Here is a 19,243-nt window from a genome sequence, read left to right as displayed (position 1 = left end):
TTTATTTGTACTATAAAGATAAAGTAATTCTGCTGTCAACTCTGTACATTTTTATGGAAATTTTTTATAATTTGTTTTTTTAAATTTCCTCTAAAACCATTTGCAAATTTTGTGCTTAGTTTAATAAAATACTTTAGTCACCCTCTGGCTCCCCTGCCAAATGGCTATTACGTGTATGCCAAATAGACATTATATTGTCCTTGAAGACCAGAAGTTTGCTTGGTCAGCCAGTCTGCTTCCTTAGGTCCTGCTCACTGACCATGGTCTTCTGTCACCACTACTGAAAGGCTTTGAGGTGTGTGTTATTTTCCTAGGAATTTTGTATCACAAACTGAGTCCCTTAAACAACAAAAAATTACTGTCTCACAGCTCTGGAGATAAGAATTCTGAATTAAAGAAATCAGCAGTTTTGGTTCCCCTCTAAGAGCTCTGAGGAAGAATCCATTCTATTCCTCTCTCCTTCTTCCCTCCAAGTATACATAGATCTATGTCCAAATTTCCCCACTATATAAAGTCAAGAGTCATATCAGATTAAAATCCTTCCAGTGACCTCATTTTTCATTCCTATCTCCAAATAAGGTCACACTCTGATGTATTGGGGGTTAGGACATTAACATATGTATTTGAGGGGGATGCAAAATCCAACCTATAACAAGATAGATTCCCCTTCTTGGAGCTGTTCTACCCATACCATCCCAGGCAGAGTACCAGGATCAGGGAGATGAGGAATGAAGGGCCCTTATTTGTCAGGCTTGAATTTCTCTTTTGCAGTGCAATTCCCCTAAATGTCCTACTGGCTGAACACTTCAAGAACCTCCGATATTCAGTGACTAAGGCCAATCTTTTTGCATGAAAATCTTCTAAGTGTGGACTTGCCCTCAGGGTATTTCTAGCTATAAGTATGTCTCTCTCCACTCCTCACGCCCCCAGATGAATGAATTCTACCCTGCCCTTTGCCTCTAACTATAAGGAAGGAAGTACTAGCCTCCACTTGCTCAATAGTCACCCTGTGGCAGGCTGTGTGCTAAGTTCCTTACAGAAAATATTCTCCTTTTATCTTCCTTATAAGCTTAGAAGGTAGACAATGGTATTTCTGTTTTATAGACAAGAACTCTTAAGTCATAAAGAAAGTAAATGATTTGCTCAAAGTGTGCGTTTAGCCCTTCATACTTTTTCTTTTAGTAGAGACAAAATATCCCGGAACACAGGAGGGGAGGAGTGCTAAAAGAGCAGAGAAGTTAGAGGAATCTCATGAGTCTCCAGGATTAGGACAAACTTCCGTGTTTAAAAATAAAGAGTGTTACATGTTTCCAGTAAAATTATTCATAATAGCCAAAGGGAGGAAATAACCCAAGTGACCATTGATGGATGAACAGATGAAGAAAATTTGATATGTACACAATGTCTTAAACAGGAAGGAAATTCTGAAACCTGCTACAATGAGGATGAAACTTATAGACATTGTATTAAATGAAAAAAGCCAGGCACAAAAGGAAAAACACTGTATGGTTCCACTTACATGATGTTCCTAGAGTCATCAAATTCCTTAGATGTGGAAAGTAGAATAGTGATCTTCAGGGGCCAGGAGGAGTGGGGAACTACTGTTTAATAAGTATGGAGTTTCAGTTTAAGACGATGAAAGGGTTTTAGAGATGGCTGGTGGTGATGGTGGCAAAATAATGATTGTGCTTAATGATATTGAACTGTACACTTACAGTTAAAGTGGTATATTTTACCACTATTAAAAATGATTTTTAAAAAAGAAAAAAAAAGACACTGTTTCCAACCCATACACTTAAAACTATTTTGAATCCATATTTCCTTGCATTGATATAAAAAGTCTTCTGATCAATCACTCAGAAAGGTCTATAGGGAATTCTGAATTTATATAGGAAATAATAACCTTGAGACAGAAGCTGGGTTTTTGTGTGACTCTTCAGTAAACATTTGGATAACACATCCTTGTTTCACTTAAAGGCTGGTTTTAGGATCCATTGGTTGATAAGGGGTTGGCACATGTATGCACACTCCTGAAGAACAGCTTTAAGGTGTGGGCTCTGGGACTTCTCACTACAGTTAAGTTCTTCTTCTTTCTGGGACTTCTCACTATAATTAAGTCGTTTTTCTTCTCCCCCTCTTCCTCCTCCTTTTTCTTCCTCCTCCTCCCCCTCTTCCTCCTCCTTCTCTTCCCCCTCCTCCTCCTCCTCCTTTTTCTTTCTCTTCTTCTGCCTCCTCTGCCTCTCCTTCTCCTTCTCCTCTGTCTTCTTTAACCAGCCTGTGCACAGGTGAGTCTGAGCAAGACAGGTGGTGATAGGTAACAGAAATGGTAAAAGGCTCATCCATTGACTCAGCCCTGACTGAAAAATGAAAGGGTGCTTGGATTAAGGTGATAGCTAGTCCTTGAGAAGCTCACTCCTTAACCAAGAATGGGGGCAAGGAGATGACCCAGGCACACCTAGAAAAAGACTTCCCACCAACTACCTCTTTTTCTCTCAGCCTCTCTGCTATGGCCACCAGTTTAACCCTCATAAATTTTGTCTGGCTTATTCCTCAGAGGTCTCCTCCATTCAGTCTTAAAAAGATTCCAATCCTTATACAATTGAAGCCAGGATGATGATTATAAAATATAAATTGAATTACACTATCCCTCTCCTTAAACTCCTCCCTATCTCCCACTTCGCTATGGGAAATGACTGAAACCCCATGAATTCATGTCAAGATCTCCTTCTTGTCCATTCATCTAGCCTCTGCTCTTACCAGTCATCACCCTGACCTAGACTCACATTCAACTTATAGTCTGCAGCACTGGCAAATTTATTCATCTAGCCTCTGCTCTTACCAGTCATCACCCTGACATAAACTCACACTCAACTTACAGTCTGCAGCACTAGAAAATGGTGTTCTGCCAGGCTGCACCCCAGGCTCCTCTCCTTTCTCCCACCAGCCACTTTCAGTTCAGCCATAAATCTTTCCACTGCTATAACCCTCCATTAATGGCTGTTTCATAAAGGCAAGTTAAGTTTCCCTACTTACTTTGATCCTCAAAGTTCACTGGTTGTTTATGTCCTCCATCTCCAGCTCTGGAAGGAGAGTCCTTTGAGGGGTTTTCAAATCCTTGGTATAGTGCCTGCTTCTTCATGGGATTCAATAAACTGTGCATGTTAAAAGCATGGTGCTAAGTATTTTTGCCTCTCATTTAACCCTTTCAAAGCCCCACTGGTCTTTTTATGTGCACCAGGCTTAAGTCCATCCTTCCAGGTGTCCTTGCAAGGTGCTACTACAGTGCATTGCACAGTGCATTGCACAGACCTTTTCTGGAAGTATATAGGATATATCAAGGACTTTTCAACATTCATTATCTATTAAGAATCTGAATCTGTGGGACTTTTCATATAGGTTTTACCCCATGTTCCTCTAGCTAATTGGATAAGGAGACAAGAGAGTTAAAGGAAATTGCCAGATTGGGAGAGTAACAAGAATTTTAAGTCAGGAAAGGGGCTTAGGTATAGTAGAGACAAGATGATCAAATTTAGTGTTTTCCCATGACAATATTAATAACTGCATTTATGATCTACAATCTTTCTTTACTTTTTTCTATTTAAACATAACAATGAGAATATTTTGTCATGATCATGATCATGATGATTATAATTACTATTACTATTCACACTTGCAGAGTGCTGTTTTCTATCAAGTCCTAGCTCTATCTATCTACCTATCCTTTGCAACATAAGAAAATGGCATTGGGTGAGTTCTCCAATTGGAGTCCTCCAATACAAGTACTTCATGGGGGATTAATCCAAAGGATGATTTGTTGTTGTTCATTTGTTTCCTATAATGAGTACACACTCCCTGCCACATTTAAATAAAAGCCCAATTATATCTCCATAGCTACAAGTGCTATTTATTTTTGTCTGGCTATAAAAGTTAACGAGTTTCCTATTGCTTTACAAACTTTAAAATTCTTCTCATAAAGGCTTCATAAAATAAGATCCACTCTGCTTTGCCTTTTTTTTTTTTTTTTGAGTGACCCAGGATTTTAATTATTTTACCCTATATTGCTTCTTACTTTGGAATATGGTCTTCTAAAAAAATAGAATATAGTCTTCTTTTCATGCCCCTCCTTTTTTGAACATAAGTATAAAAAGGGCATTAAACATAACTAGGCAGCCCTGAAGAAAATTGCATCCAATCAGTTGAAGAGAACTGAAGAACATCTTTATGGGCTACACTTTTTTTGAGGGACCTAGGACTTTAATTATTTTACCCTATATTTCTTCTTACTTTAGAATATTGTCTTCTAAAAAAAATAGAATATAGTCTTCTTTGCATGCCCACCACCCTTTTTGGACATAAGTATGAAAAGGGCATTAAATATAACTAGACAGCCCTGAAGAAAACTGCATCAAATCAGTTGAAGAGAACTGAAGTACTTTTTTATGGACTACATTTTTTTGAGGAGATATACAGGGCTGACAGCCTAATAAAAAATTAATACCGTGTGCTTCCCCACTTGCTGGGGGATCTCAAGGTCTTCTGCAGCAAGGATGCGCCTGGCAACTGCCAGGACAGATTCTCAATTATTAATTATCTACTGACCTCTGTATTAAGGCAACAATGCATCAGTCTGTCATTTGAACTGACTGATTTTAGTTCCTCCTGTAGATTCTGATTTTTAAGAATTCAATTATTATAGGGAAGAGAAAGCAAATAACCATCTCTAGAAATTTAGATTTTTTTCTTCATATTTTGAGAATTACTCTAAAAGCAAATGATAAAGTTTATATTTTTTCTCACTACATTTATTGCAATCAGTTCATTTTACATAAAAAGAAGCAGAGGCCTGGAAGCAGTGCCAGGTGGCCTTGTGCAGGTCTGGTTATAAATGACTAGTGAACTTCAAGGACCACAGTAAGCAGAGAAACTTAGTGCATGTTTATTTGATGTTTATAAAAATAAGCTTTAGTTTTTTCTTTTAAAAGTGGGTCAGACTAGTTTAGTGTTCCTGATTTCTTCTAATCTTATCCCTCCTCCATTTCATGTAGGGAAACTCAAGGATGAGGACCAGAATTTTAAGCTGACATCTATTTAAAGATGACTTTTCTTACTCTTAATCTTCTTCAACACTCACCAAAAATATATATAAACAACAGCAAATATATGGAAAAAGATAACCATCTTAAATAGAGAACAAGAGGTATCCATTCTCTAAAACAGGAACATAGTTACAATTTTATGTTATTTCTTAAGATTTATTTATTTATTTATTTTAGAGCAAGAGAATGCACAAGTAGGAGGAGAGGTAGAGAAAGGCAGAGAGAATCTGAAGCAGATTCCACATTCAACATGGAGCCCGACATGGGACTCAAACCTGCAACCATGAGTTCATGACCTGAGCTGAAACCAAGAGTTGGATGTTTAATATGGAGACACTGATTAAGCCACTCAGGTGTCCCCATATTTATAAATTTAAAGTAAAAGCTTTTTTTTTTCCTTTTTCTTTTCTTTTTTTTTTTTAAGATTTTATTTATTTGAGAGGGAGACAGAATTTGGAGGAGGGACGGGAAGAGGGAGAGAGAGAAGCAGACTCCGTGTTAAGCAGGAAGCCTGATGTGCAGAGATGAATCCAAGGACCTAGAGATCATGACCTGAGCAGAAGGTGACGCTTAACTGACTGAGCCACCCAGGCGCCCCAAAGAAAAAACTTTGACATCTAGACTGGAGCTAGGGAGTACATAAAAATTTGTCCTCTGTCCTCTGAGACTCCAGGCCAGCTTAGCCATGCTCTTCAAAGGGAGAGTCCATGCTCCATCTCTGAGTTCCAGTCTTCAGATGCTTTCTCCATTGGAAGAGAGCAAAAGATGTCCAGGACACAAAGGGTGGGCAGCAGCAATTGCCAATGTCAAGTTGGAGAGCTTTGGAAAGACTTGAGAGGTTAAAGGAGGGCTGAGAGCTGGGAGGAAGATCCTTAGGGCAAAAACACATACATAAGTAATAGCAGCATTTATTGAAAGATATTCAAGAACAAATGCAAGTGAAAACAGTAGCCAGGACCCCAAACCACTTCCTGCCACCACTTCCACTCCCACCTTCTCTACCACTAGCTGAACAGGGCTACAGCCTGTTCTCTTCAGAGGTAAGTCACACTAAGATAAACAGTCTGAGCCTATGGATAAAGACTGCCATCAAGCAGCCAATCAGCTGCATCTTTTGATGGAAGGGGAAAAGACAAGACAGGGAAATATCAAAGACACACAGCACAAGGGCAATTATCCAAGGAAACAGAGAGTAATTCTGACTAAAAATATTATGTGTAGCAAATAGCATGCCATGTCTTGAAATAAGGGCTCCTGTAAAAGTTAGGATGTTCAGATGACAGGCCAGGTGAAGGTGGGAGAGGATGTGATCAGAGCTTTGGAGTTCAGAGGTTGGAAAAGAGGAAGAGAACTACAGAAATGAAAAATCTTTATGAAGAAATGAAAAAATATTAAAAAAATACAAGGTGGATGATGCAATCAGATATCGGCAGATAGACTTGGGGGACATCTCATAAACTAATTATGATAACCTAGAGAGTTTTGAAAATGCTTTTAAAAGAAACGATAGTAGAGAAGCAAAAGATACAGGAGTGATGCAGCTTTGCCCTGATGTTTTAAACCTCCCAGCCTTCCAGTCCACACCGCTGGCCTTGATGGGGCAAGCAAACATGTTGCCCATTCTCATTGCTGTGTACTTCTTCTTGGATGAAGCTGTTTTACTGGAATTGGCCTCCCTGCTCTCTCTGCTAGATAATATCCTTTGCTTTCCATATTTTCATGAAGCTTTTTCTCTGTGAAATCTTCCTGGTGAACTCTGACACCCGTGCCTTCCACAGGGGCAGTGAAAACAGGTCATCTCAAAGTTCCTTTCCTGCTATGGTTCAGTGGCCAGAAGCAGAGTTGCCTTTGACCTTCCTGCCACCCCTGGTTGCCCTCTGAGCCCAGAGAATGTCTTTCCTCAGAAGAGATGGCATTTTGTGCTCTGACATTTTTCAGGTCAGGGCACCAGTCTATCTCCACATTGGTTAATTTCCTGCCCATTGAAAAGAAAGAAAACAACTTCAGTTTTATATCAGACAAAGGAGGGCTATTTATTGTGAAAAAAGGTATGATTCTCAGTAAAGAACTACCAGTCATGAAAATCTGCACCTAATTATACAATATCAACAGTTAGAATACAAAAGCTGTAGAAAATAGAGGTAAGAATGGTAAGGGACTTGATGCTTCACACTTGGTCCTTGAGAGGGCAGTATTGCCACCCAAAAGACTAAAAAATATTTAAATCATATAACTGACCAGGTAAATTATTGATCAAGTAAATTATTATTATTTTTCTTTTTAGAGAGAGAGAGAGTGTGCAAGTGGTGGGGGAGGGGCAGAGAGAGATGGAGAGAGAGAATTTTTTTTTTTAATATTTATTTATTTGACAGAGAGAGAGTACAAGTAGGCAGAGAGGCAGGCAGAGGGAGAGGGAAAAGCAGGCTCCCCAAGGGTCAGAGACAGCCTGATGTGGGACTCAATCCCAGGACCCAGGATCATGACCTGGGCCAAAGGCAGACGCCCAACAGACTGAGCCACATAGAGGCCCTGAGAGAGAGAATCTTAAGCAGGCTCCACACCCAGCACAGAGCCTGACACGGGGTTGATCTCACAACCTTGAGATCATGACCTGAGCCAAAATCAAGAGTCTGATGCTCAACGGATCCGTTCAGGTGTCCCTAAGTAAGTGATTATATTTCAACACGGAGTTTGGAATTTGTATACATAGTGAGTTGCACTTTATATTACATATATAACTATCAGGTGAATTATACCACATATACCTATTTATCTGTACATATATGTATAGACACATATGTATAATTCATTGATAAATACATATATAAATATATTCATTGATAAATACATATATAAATATATACTTACGTGTGTAAGCTATATATGTATATATATATGTATATATATACATACACTCAGATGACAGAGAATGTACCATCATTCTTTCACATTCAGACTGTAGAGAATGTAACATCGTTCTTGCAGGTGACCAAACATACACAAAATTTGACCATGTATTAAGCCACAAAGTAAAACCCAATAAATTCCAAAAAGTAAAAGAAAAACAAACAAAACATTTTCTGAATCCATTACAGTGAAACTAAAATATTACAGCAAAAATATCATACACAAATATCAGAAACTGGAAATAAAATCTCTTGGATTAAAAAATAAATTAAAGCTAGTATGCTATAAGGAAAATGATAATGAAACACATATATCGGGCACTATGGGATCCAGCTAGAATAATGCTCAGGATCAAATTCATGAAATACAACAAAATTAACTGGGGCAGAAAGAAGCTGGTAATAAGGATAAAAGATTTTTTAAATAAAAATAAAATAGAGGGGCACCTGGGTGCTTCAGTGGGTTATGCAGCTGCCTTCAGCTCAGGTAGTGATCTCAGGGTCCTGGGATCGAGTCCTGCTTTGGGCTCTCTGCTCAGCAGGGAGCTGTTTCCTCCTCACTCTCTCTGTCTGACTCTCTGCCTACTTGTGATCTCTGTCTGTCAAATAAATAAATAAAATCTTTAAAAAATAATAATAATAATGATAATAAAATAGAAATAGGAAATTGTAGAACCAAATTCCAGAATCAGATCTTTAAAACTAATTAGTTTCAGTTACCATAATCAAGGGGAAGGGGAAGTAGTTTTTTTGATACCAAAAAAAAGAGAACATTAATAAATAAGACTAATTGGCTCAATTTCATGAAAACATATGGAAAAGGGCTCAGTTGGTTAATTATCTGACTCTTGATTTCTTCTCAGGTCCTGATCTCCTCAGGATCATGACCTCCAGGTCCTGAAATTCTGCCCAGAGTCAGACTCCATGCCCAGCATGGATTATCAGAGAGATTATCTCTCTCTGTATCCCTCTGCTCCTCCCCCTGACTCTCTTTCTCTTCCTCTTTTAAAAGAAAAAACATATGGAAGGACCTAAATGAACTAGATGACTTCCTAAGAAATTCTTGGAAAAATACCAAAAATGATCTCAGGGGAAATTGAAAATGCAAACATAACAATTTTCACAAAAATGTTAGAATAATTTGTCAGTAAGTAAGTTATTCAAACACCAGGCCCAAATACTTACATGGAAAAAACTTTACCAAATCTTTAAGAAAGGCATAAATGCTATATTTAAGCCATTCAGAGCACAGTAAAAACATGAAATTTTCTTAATGAAACAAACAAAATTTATAATTATTTCAAGCAGATAGCACAAAAAGATACATACCCATCTTTATCATGAATATTAATGTAAATGTCCTAAATAAAATATTAGAAACAGAAGCCAGAGTATAGCATTATTCCAACAATACCAGAATGGCTTAATTTTGCAAAACCAATTTATCTAATTTATTATGTATTCAAATGATGTATTGTATTAAATAAAAAATGAAAAAAGTTATCTTTTTTAAAAAATTGATTTTTTAAAGAAATCAAGACTGATGAAATATATATATCAACCTCAAATCCATTATTATAATTATTATATTATAATACACTGAAGCATTCCCATTAAGGTCAGGACACTGATTAGGTTATCAAGCACCATTACGGTTATTAAACATTACTATAAGAGCAATAGCTGAAAAATTTAGGAAGAAAGAAGACATGTGGAAACTGGAAAGGAAGAGGTAAAGTTATCTTTGATTGCAATTAGAATGATTGTATACCTGGATAACCTAAGTAATCAACAGATATAAGATAAATAAAAAGAATTTGATAAAGGAGCTGGGTAAAAAATATTATATATATAATTTTTATGTGGAGATATATAGATATATAGATATATATCTATCTCTCTCTTTCTCTCTCTCTATATATATATCTCCGTCTGCACACAACACTTGTGACACCAAGGACAACAGAAAGAATTATCCAGCATTTGAATAAGAAATCCAAGACCTTGGGGCACCTGGGTGGCTCAGTGGGTTAAAGCCTCTGCCTTCAGCTCAGGTCATGATCCCAGGGTCCTGGGATCGAGTCCCACATCGAGCTCTCTGCTCCTCAGAGAGCCTACTTCCTCCTCTCTCTCTGCCTGTCTCTCTGCCTACTTGTGATCTGTCTGTCAAATAAGTGAATAAAATCTAAAAAAATCATTCGAAAAAAAAAAAAAGAAAGAAATCCAAGACCTTTATGAGGAAAATTGTAAAGTGCTATTGAGGGACTTAAAAGAAGTCTGAAACTGAAACAAATGGAAAACTGTACAGTGATGTTGAAGTGAAAGCAACAGTAATCAGATGTCAATTACATTAAGGTGTATTTGAGATCCAATAAAAGTACCATTAGGATTTTTCCTTTGGAACCAGAGAAGTTGATTCTAGATTTGAAAGAGGAAAATGGAAAAGGAAAGTAGTAAGAAAATTCTGGATATGAAAAAAAATGAGGGTAGAATACCCATTCAGATATTAAAAGATATTGTAAATATACACTTAATAAAAGAGTGTGCTGGTACATAAATAAAGAAATCCACAGAATAGAATTAAAAGTCCATAAACACAGCACAATATATGAAGGCATTTAGTCAGTTATGGCAACATTTTAAATAAGAAAAAATATATAATCTTCGAAGTATAATGTTGATAATTTGTATCTATACAGAAAAAAAAGTTAGGGCCCTAGTTGACATGGCACACAAATCCTAAATAATCTAACTTTGCTATCCTCAGAGAGAAAACATAAAAATACTAGAAAAGCAATGACATTTCCCACTAAGAAGTAGAATAGGGAAGGCATCTTAAACTATTGCACAAAAACGAACCTATAAAGTGTTGATAAATCTGATATTTAAATGAATATGATATATTCTGCTTAAAATAGATAATTAAAAAGAGAAATGAAAAACAGAAGCATAGTATTTGCAATTTATATGATTGTAAAAGAGTGATATATATAGTCCCATAATATACAAAGATTAACAATAAATCAATGAGAACAACGACCAAATGCTCAATAAAAGTGAACAAAAAATAAAATATTAAAGCACATAGTAAGAGAACACAAAACAACTACTGTGCTTCTTTTATCAGTTAAAGATGCAGACTAAAACCAGTAATATACATTTTTTGCTTATCAGATTTGATAAACAATTGGAGAAGTTATGGTTTATACATTGCTGGTAGGAGTGCAATTTGGCATAACCACTATAATTTAATATTTTATTTATTTATTTGACAGAGAGGTCACAAGTAGGCAGAGAGGCAGGCAGATAGAGAGGGAGAAACAAGCTCCCCACTGAGCAGAGAGCCCGATGCAGGGCTTGATTCCAGGACCCTGAGTACATGACCTGAGCCGAAAGAAGAGGCTTAAACCACTGAGCCACCCAGGCACCCCAACACATCTATTTTTAATAAACTTGCACCTTACTAAATGAGGTATGAACATGATTATTTTTTGCAACATTGTAATAGAAACATACCAGTGATGCATATATATCCTTCAATAGAGAGCTGTTGGCTTAAAGTGCGGAGAATCCATGTGATTTAATATGAAGCACATTAAAGACGAAGCTCTACATATACTGCAAAGGGATGAAACAAGTAAAAACCAAAACGAGAAGGTAGAAAACAATGCATCTGGGGGGCACCTGGGTGGCTCAGTGGGTTAAGCCACTGCCTTCGGCTCGGGTCATGATCTCAGGGTCCTGGGATGGAGTCCCGCATCAGGCTCTCTGCTCAGCAGGGAGCCTGCTTTCCTCTCACTCTCTCTGCCTGCCTCTCTGCCTACTTGTGATCTCTGTCTGTCAAATAAATAAATAAAACTCTTGGAAAAAAAAAAAACAATAAAAACAAGGCGTCTGGTGTGAGCACACATGCTTATAAATTTGAAGACCCAAGAAACCAATTTCTGATGTTGCTTCCTGGTTAAAAAACGGGCTGGGAAACTAATGGGGATGATGACCTTCTTCTCACTACAGACCTGATTTTAAAAAAAAGAAAGAAAGAAAGAAAGAAAGAAAGAAAGAAAGAAAGAAAGAAAAGAAATTGCACAATGCAAATGGTCTTCAGTTTAAAATTAATAAATAAAATGGCTATTGGAAAACTCAGAGGTGAAAAATACAAGAAACATGATGAATGCCTACAATGCTTGGAGTTTATGACTATCTTTCATCAGTTCTACTGCACCCGCTGCTGTTTATTTCTCAGTGTATGTGAGTCTATCATGGTCATGCGTGAAGAGAAGAGAATCTTCAGCAAGAGCCCCGAGATGGAAGAATCAGGTATGTGAAGGGTCAAAAGAGCATGGGAAGAAATGAAGACAGAAGTGAGGCCAGAAGGAGCATAAGCAGGAGAGAGTTTGGCAGCTCAGGCAGGGTACCCAGCCACATCAAATATTTTGGAATTTGCTCTAAAAGTCTCTAAAGTGTTCTAAGTACATAATTACAAAGTCAGATTTAGTTTTTAAAGGGCATTCTTTTTTTTTTCTCATTTTATTTATTTTTTCAGCGTAACAGTATTCGTTCTTTTTGCACAACACCCAGTGCTCCATGCAAAACGTGCCCTCTCCATTACCCACCACCTGTTCCCCCAACCTCCCACCCCTGACCCTTCAAAACCCTCAGGTTGCCCCAACCTCCCACCCCTGACCCTTCAAAACCCTCAGGTTGTTTTTCAGAGTACATAGTCTCTTATGGTTCGCTTCCCCTCCCCAATGTCCATAGCCCGCTCCCCCTCCCCCAATCCCACCTCCCCGCAGCAACCCCCAGTTTGTTTTGTGAGATTAAGAGTCATTTATGGTTTGTCTCCCTCCCAATCCCATCTTGTTTCATTTATTCTTCTCCTATCTCCTACCCCCCCATGTTGCTTCTCCATGTCCTCATATCAGGGAGATCATATGATAGTTGTCTTTCTCCGATTGACTTATTTCACTAAGCATGATACGCTCTAGTTCCATCCACGTCGTCGCAAATGGCAAGATTTCATTTCTTTTGATGGCTGCATAGTATTCCATTGTGTATATATACCACATCTTCTTGATCCATTCATCTGTTGATGGACATCTAGGTTCTTTCCATAGTCTGGCTATTGTAGACATTGCTACTATAAACATTCGGGTACACGTGCCCCTTCGGATCACTATGTTTGTATCTTTAGGGTAAATACCCAGTAGTGCAATTGCTGGGTCATAGGGTAGTTCTATTTTCAACATTTTGAGGAACCTCCATGCTGTTTTCCAGAGTGGTTGCACCAGCTTGCATTCTTTAAAAAAATATTTTATTTATTTATTTGAGAGAGAGAGTGAGAGACAAAGGGCACAAGCAGGGGGAGGATCAGAGGGAGAGAGAGAAGCAGACTCCCCACTGAGCAAGGAGCAGGATGCGGGGCTCAATCCTGTACTCAGAGATCATGACCTGAGCCAAAGGCAGAGGCTTAATCCACTGAGCTACCCAGGTGCCCCTAAAGAACATTCTTAATGAAAAAAAAAAAGAAAGAAAGAAAGAAAAGAAAAGAAGCAAACAAACAACAAACAAAAACAGACTAGAGGGAAATATTTATAATATAGGTAAGAAAAAAATAGTTGTTAGCCAGAAAAAAAAAAAAAAACCTGAATCCTGGAAAAATGACACAAAACTGACAGATAAACACTAAAAGGCCTAAAATTTAATATACTACCTTGACATCTTTGAACCTCATGGGGCCCCAAATGTCTATCTGTAGCTTCCCCTGCTTTCCCTTGAGAGGCCCTCCCACCTAGTAGGGAAAGGCTCCTAACCTGGCTAATTCCCATTTCAGCTGGACCAGATGCAGTCCACCTGGCCTTCACTTCCCTGCCAGCCCATGAAATTATTCAAACAAGTTAATTGCATCCTCTGGAAATCCTGTCTCCCACAGTTCCCCCTGCATGGTATTCAGTGTCTTCCTCCCTAAGACCATGAGCATATGTGAATAATAACCTGCTGAGAATCTCCTCTGCCCAATGTCAGGTGTTGTCTGTCTTATCCTATTTAGGATAGAGGATCCCTCCCTCCTTCACTTCCCACTATTCATACCGTACTCTTGGGAATGAAGTCACTGTAAATCAGCTCACACTTAAGTGTGAGTATACAGGAGGTGATCAGAACCATTACTTCATTTGTAATTTGAGAAACATTTACTGGAACAGTAACAAGGTGGGGTATTTTATGCAACAGATTCACAAAATTATGAACAAATGATTGTAAACTGTGATGGCAATAGTTCGGCTGGGCATATAAATTCGATGCTTTTTTTTTTCTTGTGGTATCTCTAATTTGTCTTCTATTTATCTTGTAGAAACACTGACTTATATGCGCTGTTGATAACAGAAAAAAAATGGATAAGGCTTAGAGGTCCACTAGTAAGGCAATAGTTTGATGAATTTTGATAAAAACACCTGTATTTGAGTCTTGTGAAATGGCTCATTCATCATCATTTCCAAACTTCTTATATGTTTTCCTGTACTGCAGAGGTTGGAAAGCTCAAAACTGTATTTGCTAAGCTCCGTTGATTACAAGCATAACTTAGGTCTGCGAATTAAATGTGCTCATGTGTGATTTGACTTTGTATTTATGTTAAGTGAGATAGAGGCAACATGAAGCACCATTAAAATATTTAATTTTTAGAACATTATTAGATTTATAGAAACAATTGAGAAGATAGTACAAAGCTCTTACAATACCCTCATACTCACTCTTTTATATTTGTTACAATTAATGAGCCAATGTTTCTTCTTCTTCTCCTCCCCCTCCCCATCCTCCTCCTCCTCCTCCTTCTTCTTCTTCTTCTTCTTCTTCTTCTTCTTCTTATTATTATTATTATTATTATTATTATTACTATTATTACTACTAAACTCTATAGTTTACTGAGATTTCCTCAGTTTTCACAGAATGCCTTCTTTTTCAGGAACTGCCAAAATTTTAGTGTTTAGTATTTAACAGCATGACTGACCAAGGTCCAAGATTTGGAGTTACCATGTTCAAGAAATGGGGGGGAAAATCACTCTATAGACTAACTATACAGTGTGTGGTAAGAAGAACTCACACTTTAGAACAGAAAACCTATCTACACACAGCCATTGTTTGGTGTTCTGAAGGACAGTGTGAATTAGCTGCCTTCAACTCTCTGGTGTGTCACGGATCTTGTTTTCAACCTCCAGCTCTTCCATCCCAGCCTGTGTCATGAGGTCAGCAATGTTTTTCTCCAGGTCATCAATGCAACTGCTCATGACATCAATTCTTCCAATGACCTGGTCGGACATGGTCTGAAATTTATCTTGCATCTGTTGCAGGAGTGTCTGCACCACTGAGGTGAGATCCTGTAAAGTCTTGGGGTCATTCTCAGCCATATCCCCAGTTCCCAGCTTGACAGCAAATTCCAGAATGTCCTTTTCTGTTTTAGAATTTTGTTCAGGATCCCACTTTAAATTTACTTGTCATTTTTCCTTGGGTTCATTCTTTCTCTCTCTTTCTTTCTTTCTTTCCCTCTTCCTTCTTTTCTTTATTTCTTTCTTTCATGTTATGTTAGTTACCATTAGTCATCATTAGTTTTTGATGTAGTGTTTCATGATTCATTGTTTGTGTATAATACCCAGTGCTCCATGCAATATGTACCCTCCTTAATATCCCAAACCAGGCTATCACATCCCCCACCACCCTCCCTTCTAAAACCCTCAGTTTGTTTCTCAGATAAATGGATGAAAGACCTCAGTGTGAGACAGGACTCCATCAGAATCCTAGAGGAGAACACAGGCAGTAACCTCATAGACATCAGCCACAGAAACGTCTTTCCAGACATGTCTCCAAAGGCAAGGGAAAAAAAGCGAAAATGAAATTTTGGGACTTCACCAAGATAAAAAGCTCTGCACAGCAAAGTAAACAGTCAACAAAACAAAGAAACAGCCCTTGGGGTTTTTCTTGGCTGTGGCATAATTCTCAGACATTCCTTGTTTTTAATGATCCTGACAGATTTGAGGAGCGTTGGTGAATTATATTATAGGATGTCCCCCAAATGCAATTTGTCTGAATTTTTTCCTCATGATTATAGGGGTTGTAGGTTATTGGGAGGAAAACTGCAGAGGTAAAGTGCCATATTCATCTCTTCATATCACAGATATACTGTCAACATTACCCATCACTGTCAGTGTTGACCTTGAATACCAGGTTGGGATAGTTTGTCAGGTTTCTCCACTGTAAACTTTATGTCTCTTTGCCACTTCTCATACTGTACTATTTGGAATGAAGTCACTGTAAATGAGCTCACTTTTAAGGAGTGGGGATTTAAGCACACCAGAATTGTTTCTCCACTCTAAAAATCCCCTCTACTTCATCTACTCAACTGCTCCACACTCCTGAGCCCCTGACAGTCCCTGATCTTATTAACTCTATAATTTTTCATTTTCCAGAATGTTACAAATAGGTATCAGACTATATTTATCCTTCTCAATTTGGCTTTTTTAATGTAGCTATATGCATTTGAAGTCCATCCATGTTTTTTCTTGAATTGATAGTTCATTAAGAAATAGAAAGAAAGAAAGAAAGAAAGAAAAAGAAAGAAAGAAAGAAAAGAAGGAAGAGGGAAATAAAGAAAGAGAGAAAGAACGAACCCAAGGAAAAATGAAAGTAAATGTAAAGTGGGATCCTGAACAAAATTCTAAAACATACATACCGCTGGTTTTGAAGTAAGGACAATGATTGTCTCAGAATGAGTGAGGAAGTGTTACTTCTGCTTATTTTCTGGAAGAGAATGTAGAGATTGGATATCTCTTTCTCAAATGTTTAACAGAATATGTCAGTGAAGCATATTTGGTTCTAGTGCTTTTGTTTTTGAAAGATTATTAGTTATTGATGTAGTTTATTTAATAAATAAAGACTTTTTATGCTGTGACTTTTGGTAGCTTGTATCTTTCAAATAAATGGTCATTTCACCCAAATTATCAAATTTATGGGTATAGAGTGGTCCATTATATTTATTTACAATTTTCTTTTAATATCCAAGGGATTAGCACCTTCAACATTTTTTTTTTTGTTTGTTTTTTTGGAAAGATACAGGAATCCATCAGAATCCTAGAGAAGAACATAGGCAGGAACCTCTTCGATATCAGCCACAGCAACTTCTTTCAAGATATGTCTCCAAAGGCCAAGGAAACTAAAGTGAAAATGAACTTTTGGGACTTCACCAAGATAAAAAGCTTCTGCACAGCAAAGGAAACAGTCAACAAAACAAAAAGGCAACCCACGGAATGGGAGAAGATATTTACAAATGACAGTACAGACAAAAGGCTGATATCCAGGATCTATAAAGAACTTCTCAAACTCAACACACACAAAACAGATAATCATATCAAAAAATGGGCAGAAGATATGAACAGACACTTCTCCAATGAAGACATACAAATGGCTATCAGACACATGAAAAAATGCTCATCATCACTAGCCATCAGGGAGATTCAAATTAAAACCACATTGAGATACCACCTGACACCAGTTAGAATGGCCAAAATTAGCAAGACAGGAAACAACGTGTGTTGGAGAGGATGTGGAGAAAGGGGAACCCTCTTCCACTGTTGGTGGGAATGCAAGTTAGTGCAGCCACTTTGGAGAACAGTGTGGAGATTCCTGAAGAAATTAAGAATAGAGCTTCCCTATGACCCTGCAATTGCACTGCTGGGTATTTACCCCAAAGATACAGATGTAGTGAAAAGAAGGGCCATCTACACCCCAATGATTATTGCAGCAATGGCCACGGTCGCCAAACTGTGGAAAGAACCAAGATGCCCTTCAACAGATGAATGGATAAGGAAGATGTGGTCCATATACATGATGGAGTATTATGCCTCCATCAGAAAGGATGAATACCCAAGTTTTGTAGAAACATGGATGGGACTGGAAGAGATTATGCTGAGCGAAATAAGTCAAGCAGAGAGAGTCAAGTATATATGGTCTCACTTATTTGTGGAGTATAACAAAGAACACGGAGGACATGGGGAGATGGAGAGGAGAGGGAGTTGAGGGAAACTGGAGGGGGAGATGAACCATGAGAGACTGTGGACTCTGAAAAACAACCAGAGGGTTTTGAAGGGGTGGGGGGTGGGAGGTTGAGGAACTAGGTGGTGGGTAATAGGGAGGGCACGTATTGCATGGAGCACTGGGTGTGGTGCAAAAACAATGAACACTGTTATGCTGAAAATAAACAAATAAAAATTAAAAAAAAAAGAATTACTAAAAAAAATAAAAAAAATAAATTAAAAAAAAAAGAAAGACAGACTGCCACATGTAGTGCCTCATTTGGATGTGTCTGGAATCTTGGAAACTTGGCTGCTCTACTGTTTTCCTACAAATGGACCTGGAGAGATTGTTTGGAGAGTCTACCAGGGAAGTGCAGGTGCTCCCATACCTTGACTGAAGTAAATGGTCCTCCTCTATGGAGGAAGGTTCGTCTATTGGGCCAAGCACTCAGTATCAGGAGGAGAAGTGAGGGAGAAAGGGGACTCCTATGCAGCCAGCTAGACCAGCCCAGTCAACAATGGTGATCAATGAAGTGACAGATATCACAGCCAGATCACCCTCACATCCTTAACTAACTTTTAACTACTGGTATTGGTAATTTTTGTGTTCTATTGTTTCTTGGTTTACCTCACTGGAATTTTATCAATTATATTGATATTTTCAAAGAATCTGTTTTTGATGTTTGTTCCCTATCATTTTCCATTTTCATATCCATTGATTTCTGTTTTATTTCTTTTCTTCTGATTGTTTGAGGCCTAAATATCTCTTCTGTTTGTAGTTTATTTTATTTTTTTGTTTTATTTATTTATTTATTCATTCACTCATTTTTATTTCTTTTCATCGTAACAGTACTCATTGTTTTTGCACTACACCCAGTGCTCCATGCAGTACGTGTCCTCCCTATTACCCACCACCTCGTTCCTCAACCTCCCACCCCCCAACCATTTAAAAACCCTCAGGTTGTTTTTCAGAGTCCATAGTCTCTCATGGTTCTTCTCCCCTTCCAGTTTCCCTCAACTACCTTCTCCTCTCCATCTCCCCATGTCCTCCATGTTATTTGTTATGCTCCACAAATAAGTGAAACCATATGATAATTGACTCTCTCTGCTTGACTTATTTCACTCCCCATAATTTCTTCCAGTCCTGTCCATATTGATACAAAAGTTGAGTATTCATCCTTTC

The 19,243-nt window shown here is 38.0% G+C and overlaps 1 protein-coding gene across 1 annotated transcript; it reads right to left on the bottom strand.

Annotated features, from left to right (window-relative positions):
• Positions 1-15,171: 15,171 nt before the first annotated feature.
• On the bottom strand, positions 15,172-15,402 carry LOC123944937 (heat shock factor-binding protein 1-like). Its single transcript, XM_046010413.1, has one exon. The coding sequence runs from the start codon at positions 15,400-15,402 to the stop codon at positions 15,172-15,174; it is 231 nt and encodes a 76-aa protein (XP_045866369.1).
• Between the last annotated feature and the right edge of the window lie 3,841 nt (positions 15,403-19,243).

This window comes from Meles meles, chromosome 6, assembly GCF_922984935.1.
Source record: "Meles meles chromosome 6, mMelMel3.1 paternal haplotype, whole genome shotgun sequence".
Taxonomy (NCBI): domain Eukaryota; kingdom Metazoa; phylum Chordata; class Mammalia; order Carnivora; family Mustelidae; genus Meles; species Meles meles.
Note: the sequence above shows the minus strand (reverse complement) of the source record. Positions and strands in the feature narration are given on the sequence as shown.